The sequence below is a fragment of the Cherax quadricarinatus genome, chromosome 62 (assembly GCF_038502225.1).
Source record: "Cherax quadricarinatus isolate ZL_2023a chromosome 62, ASM3850222v1, whole genome shotgun sequence".
Taxonomy (NCBI): domain Eukaryota; kingdom Metazoa; phylum Arthropoda; class Malacostraca; order Decapoda; family Parastacidae; genus Cherax; species Cherax quadricarinatus.
Genome location: NC_091353.1, coordinates 2267046 through 2282044, shown reverse-complemented (window position 1 = coordinate 2282044; position 14999 = coordinate 2267046). Strand labels below are relative to the sequence as shown.

At 40.1% G+C, this 14999-nt stretch overlaps 1 protein-coding gene across 2 annotated transcripts in view; it reads right to left on the bottom strand.

Annotated features, from left to right (window-relative positions):
• The window catches only part of LOC128687302 (aldo-keto reductase family 1 member A1), a 59055-nt gene that overhangs the window by 28145 nt on the left and 15911 nt on the right, over positions 1 to 14999 (bottom strand). For both annotated transcript variants that reach the window (XM_070098335.1, XM_070098336.1), the window contains 2 exons: positions 11353 to 11470; positions 9304 to 9404 (listed from right to left, as the gene is read on the bottom strand). In XM_070098335.1, coding sequence (XP_069954436.1) covers positions 9304 to 9404; positions 11353 to 11470 — 219 coding nt within the window. The remainder of the gene's footprint in view (positions 1 to 9303; positions 9405 to 11352; positions 11471 to 14999) is intronic.

Below are 14999 nucleotides of genomic sequence, written 5' to 3'. Positions count from 1 at the left end.
TTGCTACAGCTGGATGCCCTGCCGAGAGGGAGCCACGATCACTTGCAGCAAACAATACCCACAACCCAGCAAACCGCCCCGACAGGATCACCATCTATCCTTGGAAGAATGGCAAGCTCTTAGCATGGGACTATACCTGTGTGTCCACACTGGCTGACACCTATATCCATCACAGTGTGGGGCGACAGGGAGGAGCTGCTGACCACAGGGAGGAGTACAAGATCAGCAAGTACAGGGACATTAGCCAACAGTATCAATTTGTCCCAGTGGGATCAGAGACCTTGGGATCATGGGGAAAAAATGCCACACGTTTCCTTAAAGAATTGGGTTCCAGACTCATCGACACCACCAGGGACCCAAGGGCAGCCACTTTCATGTTCCAGCGCCTCAGCATCGCCATCCAGAGGGGAAATGCTTGCTGCATACTTGGCTCACGTCCAGCCTCGGAGGAGCTGGAGGAAATTCATGATCTTTGATACATTGTGCCATTGTATCCATGTTTGTTTTTTTCTGTAAATGTATTTTGTTTATTAATAAATGTTCACATAGAATAAAAAATATATAGGGGGTGATAGGAGAAGAAAATATTCAAACAGCTCCGGGGAGAACCTTGAGTTTAGCCTGAGGTACGTTTATTGTCTTCTCTGAGGATGAGGGTCCCCATTCCAGCTATAGTGGTGGTACTTCCCTAAATATATATATATATATATATATATATATATATATATATATATATATATATATATATATATATATATATATATATATATATATATATATATATATATATATATATATATATATATATATATATTTTCAAGGTTGTTTTTTTTTTTCTCAACAAGTCGGCCGTCTCCCACCGAGGCAGGGTGACCCAAAGAGAAAGAAAATCCTCAAAAAGAAAATACTTTCATCATCATTCAACACTTCACCTCACTCACACATAATCACTGTTTTTGCAGGGGTGCTCAGAACACAACAGTTTAGAAGCATATAGTACATATAAAGATACACATATCCCTCCAAACTGCTAATATCCCGAACCACTCCTTTAGAGTGCAGGCATTGTACTTCCCATTTCCAGGACTCAAGTCCAGCTAAATAAAAATAACCGGTTTCTCTGAATCCCTTTCCCCTCAAGGAAGGTTCCTTGATGTTGGTGAGGGGCTCTTGATTTAGGGAATTGGATCTGTGCTCCAGTTTCCCAAATTAAGCCTGAATGCCTTCCACATCCCCCCCCCCCAGGCGCTGTATAATCCTCTGGGTTTAGCGCTTCCCCCTTGATTATTATAATAATAATAATCTGAATCCCTTCACTAAATATTACCCTGCTCACACTCCAACAGATCTTCAGGTCCCAAATACCATTCGTCTCCATTCACTATCGAACTCGCTCATGCACGCCTGCTGGAAGTCCAAGCCCCTTGCCCACAAAACCTCCCTTACCCCTTCCTTCCAACCTTTTCGAGGACGACCCCTACCCCGCCTTTCTTCTCCTACAGATTTAAATGCTCTCCATGTCATTCTACTTTGATCCATTCTCTCTAAATGACCAAACCACCTCAACAACCCCCTCTTCAGCCCTCTGACTAATACTTTTATTAACTCCACACCTTCTCCTAATTTCCACACTCCGAATTTTCTGCATAATATTTACACCACACATTGCCCTTAGACAGGACATCTCCACTGCCTCCACCCCTCAAGGAAGGTTCCTTGATGTTGGTGAGGGGCTCTTGATTTAGGGAATTGGATCTGTGCTCCAGTTCCCCGAATTAAGCCTGAATGCCTTCCACATCCCCCCCCAGACGCTGTATAATCCTCCGGGTTTAGCGCTTCCCCCTTGATTATAATAATAATAATCCACTGCCTCCAACCGCCTTCTCGCTGCTGCATTCACAACCCAAGCTTCACACCCATATAAGAGTGTTGGCACTACTATACTTTCATACATTCCCTTCTTTGCCTCCACAGATAACGTTTTTTGACTCCACTTATACCTCAACGCACCACTCACCTTTTTTCCCTCATCATTTCTATGATTAACCTCATCCTTCATAAATCCATCCACTGACACGTCAACTCCCAAGTATCTGAAAACATTCACTTCTTCCATACTCCTCCTCCCCAATTTGATATCCAATTTTTCTTTATCTATATCATTTGATACCCTCATCACCTTACTCTTTTCTATGTTCACTTTCAACTTTCTACCTTTACACACACTCCCAAACTCATCCACTAACCTTTGCAATTTTTCTTTAGAATCTCCTATAAGCACAGTATCATCAGCAAAAAGTAACTGTCACTTCCCATTTTGTATTTAATTCCCCATAATTTAATCCCACCCCTCTCCCGAACACCCTAGCATTTACTTCTTTTACAACCCCATCTATAAACATATTAAACAACCATGGTGACATTTCACATCCCTGTCTAAGACCTACTTTTACCAGGAAGTATTCTCCCTCTCTTGTACACACCCTAACCTGAGCCTCACTATCCTCATAAAAACTCTTTACAGCATTTAGTAACTTACCACTTATTCCATATACATACTTGCAACATCTGCCACATTGCTCCCCTATCCACTCTATCATATGCCTTTTCTAAATCCATAAATGCAATAAAAACTTCCCTACCTTTATCTAAATACTGTTCACATATATGCTTCAATGTAAACACTTGATCTACACATCCCCTATCCACTCTGAAACCTCCTTGCTCATCCACAATCCTACATTCTGCCTTACCTCTAATTCTTTCAATAATAACCCTACAGTACACTTTTCCTGGTATACTCAGTAAACTTATTCCTCTATATATTTTACAATCTCTTTTGTCCCCCTTCCCTGTATATAAGGGGACTATACACGCTCTCCGCCAATCCCTAGGTACCTTCCCCTCTTTCATACATTTATTAAACAAAAATACCAACCACTCCAACACTATATATACAGTGGAGCCTCTACTTACAAGTTTAATCCGTTCCATGACCTTGCTCACAACTGGATTTGCTCATTCGTAAAGTCACTTTTCCTCATTTAAATTAACTGAAATGGAATTAATTCGTTCCAGTGGAATTCCAGGCACGAGAAAATACTTTAATAATTTCCCTAATATCAACTCTACACAATTCATGTAATATGATATAGTAAACAATATTAATAACATAGAAATATGACATATACACTAGAATGAATAAAATACATGTCATTAGGTATGTGGCTAGTGGTGGTGACAGCAGCCATTGTTGTTGGGGTTTATAGGGCCACCACAGCGGCCATTCCTACTCCTGACTACATGTGTAGAGAACCTAGGATAACCCAAAAAAGTCAGAGTGACTTATAAGTGATACACTCTTAATGCTTCACTTAATTGCTCAACTCTTAATGCTACACTTAATTGCAGGCTTAGCGCTTCTTTTTGATTATAATAATAATAATAATTTCTAGGTAGTAGGTTGGTAGACAGCAACCACCCAGGGAGGTACTACCGTCCTGCCAAGTGAGTGTAAAACGAAGCCTGTGATTGTTTTACATGATGGTAGGATTGCTGATGTCTTTTGTCTGTCTCATAAATATGCAAGATTACAGGCATGTCTTGCTACTTCTACTTACACTTAGGTCACACTACACATACATGTACACATTTATTTATACACACTCATCTGAGTTTTCTTTGATTTTATCTTAATAGTTCTTGGTCTTATTAATTTTCCTTTTATATCCATGGGGAAGTGGAATAAGAATCTTTCCTCCGTAAGCCATGCGTGTTGTAAAAGTCAACTAAAATGCCGGGAACAATGGGCTAGTAACCCCTTTTCCTGTAAAGATTACTAAAAAGAATAAGAAGAAGAAAATTGTCAAAGTGGGAAGTCTGAATGTGCGTGGATGTTGTGCAGATGATAAGAAAGAGATGATTGTGGATGTTATGAATGAGAAGAAGCTGGATGTCCTGGCTTTAAGTGAAACAAAGCTGAAGGGGGTGGGAGAGTTTCAGTGGAGAGGAATAAATGGGATTAGGTCAGGGGTTTCAAATAGAGTTAGAGCTAAAGAAGGAGTAGCAATAATGTTGAAGGATAAGCTATGGCAGGAAAAGAGGGACTATAAATGTATTAATTCAAGGATTATGTGGAGTAAAATAAAGATTGGATGTGAAAAGTGGGTTATAATAAGCGTGTATGCACCTGGAGAAGAGAGAAGTGTAGAGGAGAGAGAGAGATTTTGGGAAATGTTGAGTGAATGCGTGGGGAGTTTTGAATCAAGTGTGAGAGTAATGGTGGTTGGGGATTTTAATGCTAAAGTGGGTAAAAATGTTATGGAGGGAGTAGTAGGTAAATTTGGGGTGCCAGGGGTAAATGTAAATGGGGAGCCTTTAATTGAGCTATGTGTAGAAAGAAATTTGGTAATAAGTAATACATATTTTATGAAAAAGAGGATAAATAAATATACAAGGTATGATGTAGCACGTAATGAAAGTAGTTTATTAGATTATGTATTGGTGGATAAAAGGTTGATGGGTAGGCTCCAGGATGTACATGTTTATAGAGGGGCAACTGATATATCGGATCATTATTTAGTTGTAGCTACAGTTAGAGTAAGAGGTAGATGGGAAAAGAGGAAGGTGGCAACAACAAGTAAGAGGGAAGTGAAAGTGTATAAACTAAGGGAGGAGGAAGTTCGGGTGAGATATAAGCGACTATTGGCAGAAAGGTGGGCTAGTGCAAAGATGAGTAGTGGGGGGGTTGAAGAGGGTTGGAATAGTTTTAAAAATGCAGTATTAGAATGTGGGGCAGAAGTTTGTGGTTATAGGAGGGTGGGGGCAGGAGGAAAGAGGAGTGATTGGTGGAATGATGAAGTAAAGGGTGTGATAAAAGAGAAAAAGGTAGCTTATGAGAGGTTTTTACAAAGCAGAAGTGTTATAAGAAGAGCAGAGTATATGGAGAGTAAAAGAAAGGTAAAGAGAGTGGTGAGAGAGTGCAAAAGGAGAGCAGATGATAGAGTGGGAGAGGCACTGTCAAGAAATTTTAATGAAAATAAGAAAAAATTTTGGAGTGAGTTAAACAAGTTAAGAAAGCCTAGGGAAAATATGGATTTGTCAGTTAAAAACAGAGTAGGGGAGTTAGTAGATGGGGAGATGGAGGTATTGGGTAGATGGCGAGAATATTTTGAGGAACTTTTAAATGTTAAGGAAGAAACAGAGGCAGTAATTTCATGCACTGGTCAGGGAGGTATACCATCTTTTAGGAGTGAAGAAGAGCAGAATGTAAGTGTGGGGGAGGTACGTGAGGCATTACGTAAAATGAAAGGGGGTAAAGCAGCTGGAACTGATGGGATCATGACAGAAATGTTAAAAGCAGGGGGGGATATAGTGTTGGAGTGGTTGGTACTTTTGTTTAATAAATGTATGAAAGAGGGGAAGGTACCTAGGGATTGGCAGAGAGCATGTATAGTCCCTTTATATAAAGGGAAAGGGGACAAAAGAGACTGTAAAAATTATAGAGGAATAAGCTTACTGAGTATACCAGGAAAAGTGTACGGTAGGGTTATAATTGAAAGAATTAGAGGTAAGACAGAATGTAGGATTGCGGATGAGCAAGGAGGTTTTAGAGTGGGTAGGGGATGTGTAGATCAGGTGTTTACATTGAAGCATATATGTGAACAGTATTTAGATAAAGATAGGGAAGTTTTTATTGCATTTATGGATTTAGAAAAGGCATATGATAGAGTGGATAGAGGAGCAATGTGGCAGATGTTGCAAGTATATGGAATAGGTGGTAAGTTATTAAATGCTGTAAAGAGTTTTTATGAGGATAGTGAGGCTCAGGTTAGGGTGTGTAGAAGAGAGGGAGACTACTTCCCGGTAAAAGTAGGTCTTAGACAGGGATGTGTAATGTCACCATGGTTGTTTAATATATTTATAGATGGGGTTGTAAAGGAAGTAAATGCTAGGGTGTTTGGGAGAGGGGTGGGATTAAATTATGGGGAATCAAATTCAAAATGGGAATTGACACAGTTACTTTTTGCTGATGATACTGTGCTTATGGGAGATTCTAAAGAAAAATTGCAAAGGTTAGTGGATGAGTTTGGGAATGTGTGTAAAGGTAGAAAGTTGAAAGTGAACATAGAAAAGAGTAAGGTGATGAGGGTGTCAAATGATTTAGATAAAGAAAAATTGGATATCAAATTGGGGAGGAGGAGTATGGAAGAAGTGAATGTTTTCAGATACTTGGGAGTTGACGTGTCGGCGGATGGATTTATGAAGGATGAGGTTAATCATAGAATTGATGAGGGAAAAAAGGTGAGTGGTGCGTTGAGGTATATGTGGAGTCAAAAAACGTTATCTATGGAGGCAAAGAAGGGAATGTATGAAAGTATAGTAGTACCAACACTCTTATATGGGTGTGAAGCTTGGGTGGTAAATGCAGCAGCGAGGAGACGGTTGGAGGCAGCGGAGATGTCCTGTTTAAGGGCAATGTGTGGTGTAAATATTATGCAGAAAATTCGGAGTGTGGAAATTAGGAGAAGGTGTGGAGTTAATAAAAGTATTAGTCAGAGGGCAGAAGAGGGGTTGTTGAGGTGGTTTGGTCATTTAGAGAGAATGGATCACAGTAGAATGACATGGAAAGCATATAAATCTATAGGGGAAGGAAGGCGGGGTAGGGGTCGTCCTCGAAAGGGTTGGAGAGAGGGGGTAAAGGAGGTTTTGTGGGTAAGGGGCTTGGACTTCCAGCAAGCGTGCGTGAGCGTGTTAGATAGGAGTGAATGGAGACGAATGGTACTTGGGACCTGACGATCTGTTGGAGTGTGAGCAGGGTAATATTTAGTGAAGGGATTCAGGGAAACCGGTTATTTTCATATAGTCGGACTTGAGTCCTGGAAATGGGAAGTACAATGCCTGCACTTTAAAGGAGGGGTTTGGGATATTGGCAGTTTGGAGGGATATGTTGTGTATCTTTATATGTTTATGCTTCTAGACTGTTGTATTCTGAGCACCTCTGCAAAAACAGTGATAATGTGCGAGTGTGGTGAAAGTGTTGAATGATGATGAAAGTATTTTCTTTTTGGGGATTTTCTTTCTTTTTTGGGTCACCCTGCCTCGGTGGGAGACGGCCGACTTGTTTAAAAAAAAAAAAAAAAAAAAAAAATAATAATACACTTAATTGCTACACTCTTAATACTACACTTTGCCACAGCTCCCTCATGATGTCTGCCACTTCTGCTTCATGTTGTCTGCAACTGCTACCTCATATTGTCTGTCACTGTTGCTTCATGTTGTCTGCCACTGCTACTTCATATTGTCTGCCACTGCTACCTCATATTGCCTGCCACTGTTGCTTCATGTTGTCTGCCACTGTTGCTTCATGTTGTCTGCCACTGCTGCTTCATGTTGTCTGCCACTGCTACTTCATATTGTCTGCCACTGCTACCTCATGATGTCTGCCACTGCTGCTTCATGTTGTCTGTCACTGCTGCTTCATGTTGTCTGCCACTGCTACCTCATATTGTCTGCCACTGCTACCTCATGATGTCTGCCACTGCTGCTTCATGTTGTCTGTCACTGCTGCTTCATGTTGTCTGCCACTGCTACTTCATATTGTCTGCCACTGCTACCTCATGATGTCTGCCACTGCTGCTTCATGTTGTCTGCCACTGCTACCTCATATTGTCTGCCACTGTTGCTTCATGTTGTCTGCCACTGCTACCTCATGATGTCTACCACTGCTGCTTCATGTTGTCTCTCACTGCTGCTTCATGTTGTCTGCCACTGCTACTTCATGTCTGCTACTGCTACCTCATGATGTCTGCCACTGCTGCTTCATGTTGTCTGCCACTGCTGCTTCATGTTGTCTGCCACTGCTGCTTCATGTTGTCTGCCACTGTTGCTTCATGTTGTCTGCCACTGCTGCTTCATGTTGTCTGCCACTGCTGCTTCATGTTGTCTGTCACTGCTACCTCATGATGTCTGCCACTGCTGCTTCATGTTGTCTGCCACTGCTGCTTCATGTTGTCTGCCACTGCTACCTCATGATGTCTACCACTGATGCCACCAAAGAATCGAACATTTCTGCTATTTTGAGCTCAATTTCAAGGTACTTTTTATCGTGAAACCAATTAAAATCATATTTGTTTTTGTAGTATATCTTCCATTCTATCACATGAGACCAAATAAAATGAGAATACAACCATAAAAACCATACGAAAATATACCGCTAAGGGGAGGTTAATGGCTGAGAAGTGAACTCTGTTATTTAGTGTCCAATTTCTTTCATTTTTGGTGTACGTTAAGAAGCATCTTTTCAGCATACATTGCCCAAGTTTCAATAAGATAGTCCAACAAACAACTGAGATCCAATTCCCTAGATCAAGAGCAAGAGCCCCCTCACCAGTGTCAATTAACCTCCCTTGAGGCCCACTCGCATCTGGAAATTTTGCTTGCGTCTGGAAGCAAAAAATCAACTGAGCAGCTGCTCATATCTGGAAAAACTTGTGGTAGACAGCATCCGCCCAGGGAGGTACTACCATCCTGCCAAGTGAGTGTGAAACGAAAGCCTGTAATTGTTTTACATGATGGTAGGATTGCTGGTGTCTTTTGTCTGTCTCATAAGCATGCAAGATTACACGTACATCTTGCTACTTCTTCTTACACTTAGGTCACACTACACATACATGTACAAGCATATATACACACACCCCTCTGGGTTTTCTTCTATTTTCTTTCTAGTTCTTGTTCCTGTTTATTTCCTCTTATCTCCATGGGGAAGTGGAACAGAATTCTTCCTCCATAAGCCATGCGTGTCGTAAGAGGCGACTAAAATGCCGGGAGCAAGGGCCTAGTAACCCCTTCTCCTGTATAAATTACTAAATTTAAAAAGAGAAACTTTTGTTTTTCTTTTTGGGCCACCCTGTCTTGGTGGGATTCGGCCAGTTTGTTGAAAAAAAAAAAAATATGCAAACAATAGCACACACGCAATCTTAACTATGCAAGACAAGCCACAGGAGGATGGGGGGATGGAAATCTTTAACTCGAGTAGTTTCACACTTCTCAGTGCATCATCAGGAGCTATGTAATGTTGCAAGAGAGCAAGTAAAGCAGGGGGAGTGTTCTCAGAGTAGAATAGTGCAGGTGTGTCACCAGCCACAGCTTCTCTCATAATGAAACATTGCTGCAATAAAATGTCGATTTATTGCACTTGTGTCCTTTTACTTAACTGCATTACTATTATTAACCTTTATAATATCTACAGAAATTAAAAAAAAAAAAATTATTAAAGGTGGTAAAATAAGTGTGAGTACAAACCTGAGCCTCCATGGCTCTCCAGACTCCCTCAAGGTTGGTGTTCACGTCAAGAACAGCATTACCATCATTGTCCTTAGGAGAAATGTCATCGTCATCCTTACCTAAAAAAATGGTATATCAGAAAATAGCTACCATATTTTCTATTGTTATTAATGTAGAATATAACAACAGGTTGTATATAAGACACAAAATGTGGGTTATGTCATTTTATTGAGAAGGCGTTTCGCCCATAAGGATTTAACAATTCAGGACAATTCCTTAAGTCCCTGGTTAACAAAACTTCATGACAATAAAATGCCATAACTAACATTCTGTGTCTTATTTACATCCTGTAGTATACAAAGGCAGTGACTTGGTCAACAAGGACTCATGTGAAAAGCTTTAACATTATTTCTAATAATTGGAATAAGACTATTCACAAGTATGCCAGCTATTTGGTGTGAGGCACTACCTATTTCTTACCAATTAGGAAACATATTGGGAAAAGTCTATCCAAGTTATTAGGCATAAGGATTCTACCTTCACCATTTGTAGGATTTAGTATCAAGATTAGAAGATATTGGTGTCAGAAATAAGAGAATAGCCTAGACATTACTACTCTTAATGTAAGGTGTCCCCTGACCAAATCATCCTTTTCTATGCCACGACACCTTCCAATTTTTGGTTCACCATACCCATTCCATATTTCCTTCATTCAATAAAAGCATGAGTGAGCTTCAATTTGTTTTCCTTTCGTTCTCAAAAGAACAAAGATTTGGCTTCGCATTGGGGTCTATTAAGTGCAGTTTTGGCTATAATTCACTTGAAACATTAAGAAAAACACTGAATAAAATCATACCAGAAAATTGCTTTGCCCAGGTACTTGAACATCCTTATTACTGTTCCCAGATTGTTTAGCTTGCAAAATTTCAGAGACCAGTTAAACCAGACTGAATCATCAATTCAGTCTACTTTGGAAAAAGAAACAGAAGAATTATATCTCGATCAACAGACCAGGAAATATGTAGTAATCAGCCCCTTGCAGGCGCTTAGAATTTGCAGTAATGAAGAACTTCTTCCACTAAAACAAAAGAAAATAGAAAATACTTTTCTCGATCTCAAGTATTCTTGCCACGTAAAATTCCATTGTAAGCAAAAAGATAATACATGTATAATACACAACAGGGCCGCTAACCAGCACATAATACATGTACATATTTACATAAAGCACAGATACATAATGCTCCCCACCAACACAGTTGTTCTATCCTGGACCATGAGAGACTAAAGCTGAACAAGATGATGTGGACGTTTATCATATACTAGATACAATAGAGGGTGTAATCAGGTCTACATCAGAGAAACCATTGTCATAAGTTTTCCAATAAGCTTGAAAGAACATAAATGTGTCCAGCACCAAGATCCCTACTTTCACCTCATGGTATGAGACAGATGCAAGTACCTGAATCCTTTTCTGTTGTCCCCGTTAGCACAATTAAACAAAAAAGTGGTTTTCTTACTTCCTCTTGACTCAGACATCACTCGCTCAGCACCCGACTATCCATCCTGGATGCATTTTAAAAGATATAATTTTTTGTTCCATTTTATGTACATGATACAGTCAAATTGTAGCAGAATGTAGTACCAATAAAGGCTCATCAGCAATCAGTGTCATGCTAAATAAAAGGACACAAATGCAACTAATGCGACATTTTATTGTGGCAAAGTTTCACGCTTCAGGAGCTTTGTCAAGTCGTTGCTACAATAAACAGAACAGAATTCTTCCTCTGTAAGCAATGCGTGTCGTAAGAGGTGAGTAAAATGCCGGGAGCAAAGGACTAATAATCCCTTCTCCTGTATACATTACTAAATTTAAAGAAAAACTTTCGGTTTTCTTTTTAGGCCACCCTGCCTCGGTGGGAAACTGCCAGTTTGTTGAGAGAAGAAGTTGCATTTGTGTCCTTTTACATAACATACTGTCGGTAATTCTATCAATCAATGTCATATTTACTAATGAGGAAAACACGAAGCAACATCCATATTATCATTAACATTATTCATGCTGCTTACCTTTCATGCCACATGGAAAGTGAAATAGGTACAGATCGACATAAGTCAGCCGCAACTTATCTAATGATTTCTGTAGAAATCTTGGTACATTCTCCTCTCGATTTCCAATCATAGGTAGCTGGAAAATTTGTAAACACATTATTGTACCAAATAATTGTTGTATTACCACAAAAAAGCAATGCATCAGAATAAAACACTAATAAATATAAAGTGAAATATGGCAGCTAAACATAATTGTATGATACAGATGAAAATATATAAGTATTCTGAGAGGGCTAATGTGTGTGGCTAAAATGGAGGGCAGATGAATGAGAGAGATGGTTAAGATATGAGGTTAGAATGGAGGGCGAATGAATGTCAGCGACAGCATATAAGTGATATGCATTGAAGATACATGAAGTATGAACCATAAAGTACGTAAGAGTTGGTAAACTATAATATACATGAGGTACGGCCTAACTTTGTATCATAAGCAAATTTGTTCATGTCACTTGTAATTCCTTCATCAAGGTCATTAATGTAAATTATGAATAACAATGGGCCTAAAATTGATCCTTGATCCAGGCTGGAATACTGATGTATACTGACCACAGACTGGTCACAGACCGGGCCTTGAACCTGTTTCATTTGCAGATAATGCTACTTATGTCTTCTCTCGCGTAAATTCAACCTTACTAACAGACAATATAAATGACGAACTACTAAAAATATCAACTTGGAAGATGACCAACAAACTTACTCTCAATATAGACAGAACCTGTTTCATGCTGTCTGGAAACAGAGCTCCAAATGTTCAGTTTAACATTTCGATAAATGGTTCCCCCATTTCAAGACACACGGAGGGCAAATTTCTAGGTCTCCAACTTGCGTTCTGTCATAAATTTTAGACCCACATATAGCAAATATCCAAGAATTCCTCCAAAACAGTAGGCATCCTTTCTAAGATACGGAACTATGTACCCCAAATGGCACTTCTTGCTCTTTACCATTCTCTCATCTACCTTTACCTCACCTATGGTATTTGTGCATGGGGTTCAACCACATCAAATCACCTAAAGCCTTTAATAACTCAGCAGAAATCTGCTGTGCAATTGATTACTAATTCAAAGCATCCACACATATTATTGTGCATACTACATACACAGAACATTATACTCCAATATTAACCCTCTTCTCAAACTCCTCCTTGATAACTACAACAGAAAGTAGAGGCATAACACAAGTCTCAAAGCACTCTTTGATATCCCTCATGTCCCTTTCTCCCTATGCAAAAGTGCTATGCACATGAAGGGCCCGAAGATCTGGAACATACAAAAGGACCCCTGCTGCTTGCAAATCAATTTAAGGCCCTACTGAGAAATCACTTCATCATTCAGAATTAACCTTCCTATGATGTAGAGATATACCAAGTTGAATGAATCTTATTGAAGCTAGCTGGCCCAGTGGCTAATGAGACTATACTTTATCACCTACCAGTAACTCAAAAGAAACTCCTAAATAACTTACAATTTCTCAATTATTTAAGCATTACTTCAAACTGAAAATTGTTTCAATTTCATTAATGTAATAAGAAAAACGATGTATAATAAAAATCTACTGCTCTCAATATCTCTAGTATTAAGTAGTCTGTAAGCATTAGGTTTAGTTTGCCCGAAATGCCCCGGCATGATTACCAGGAGTTTACCTGGAGAGGGATTCGGGGGTCAACACTCCTGCAGCTCAGTCTGAGACCAGGCCTCATGGTGGATCAGGTTCTGATTAACCAGGCTGTTATTACTGGCCGCATGCAAACTGATGTACAAACCACAGCCCGGGTGGTCAGGTACTGACTTTAGGTGCCTGTTCAGTGCTTTCTTAAAGACGGCCAGGGGTTTATTGGTAATCCCCCTTATGTAGGCTGCAAGGCAGTTGAACAGTCTTGGACCCTGGACACTTATTGTGTTGTCTCTCAATGTACTTGTTGCGCCCCTGCTTCTCACTGGGGAAAATGTTGCATCTCCTGCCAAGTCTTTTGCTTTCATAGGGAGTGATTTTCGTGTGCAGGTTTGGTACTAATCCCTCCAGGACCTTATTTATTATTATTTTATTTATTATCACACTGGCCGATTCCCACCAAGGCAGGGTGGCCCGAAAAAGAAAAACTTTCACCATCATTCACTCCATCACTGTCCAGGACCTTCCAAGTGTATATTAGCATGTATCTTTCTCGCCTGCATTTCAGGGAATACAGATCAAGGACCTTCAACCGTTCCCAGTAATTTAGGTGCCTTATCGTGCTTATATGTGCCATGAAAGTTTTTTGTGCACTCTCCAGGTCTGCAATGACACCAGCCTTGAAGGGGGCCATTAGTGTACAGCAGTATTCCAGCCTAGAGAGCACAAGCTATTTGAAAAGAATCATCATGGGCTTGGCATCCCTAGTTTTGAAGGTTCTCATTATCCATCCTACCATTTTTCTAGCAGATGAGGTAGATACATTGTTGTGGTCTTTGAAGGCGAGGTCCACTGACATTATCACTCCCAAGTCCTTCACATTACTTTTCCGCTCTATTGTGTGGTTAGAATTTGTTGTATACCCTGATACATTTTTAATTTCCTCAAGCTTCCTATATCTGAGTAGTTGAAATTCCTCCTCGTTGAACTTCATATTATTTTTTGAGTGGCCCATTCGAAGATATGGTTGATGTCCGCTTGGAGTCTCATGGTGTCTTCGATGGAAGTCACTGCCATGGTAATCCGGGTGTCATCCGTAAAGAAAGACACGGAGCTATGAATTACATCTCTATGTCAGAAATGAGGATGAAGAATAGAATGGGAGCAAGTACTGTGCCTTGTGGAACAGAGCTTTTTACAATGGCTGCCTGGGACTTTACTCTGTTTACTATTACTCTGTGTGTTCTATATGTCAGGAAGTTATAGATCCATCTACTGTACCAACTTTTCCTGTTATTCCTCTATCACACATTTTGTGTGCTATTACACCATGGTCACACTTGTCGAAAGCTTTTGCAAAGTCTGTGTATACTACATCTGTATTTTGTTTATCCTCTACAGCATCCAGGACCTTGTCATAGTGGTCCAGTAGCTGGGACAGGCAGGAGCAACCTGCTCTAAACCCGTGTTGCCCTGGGTTGTGTAATTGATGAGTATCTAGGTGGTTGGCGATCTTGCTTCTTAGAACTTTCTCAAAGATTTTTATGATATGGGATGTTAGTGCTATCGGTCTGTAGTTCTTTGCAATTGCTTTACTGCCACCTTTGTGGAGTGGGGCTATGTCTGTTGTTTTTTTTGTGTGTGTGGGATGACCCCTGTGTCTATGCTCCCTCTCCATAAAATGTTGAAGGCACATGATAGGGGCTTCTTGCAGTTCTTGATGAACACAGAGTTCCATGAGTCTGGGCCTGGGGCAGAGTGCATGGGCATGTCATTTATTTCCTCTTCAAAGTCTTGTGGAGTTAGGATAATATCCAAGATTTTTGTTATGTCCAAATTTTGGGCTTCATTCATAAAGAATTCATCTGGGTTGTCAACTCTTAGTCCAGGCAGTGGCTCGCTGAACACTGAGTCATATTGGGACTTTAGCATCTCACTCATTTCTTGGCTGTCATCTGTGTATGTCCAATCCCGCCTAAGCAAGGGCCCAATAT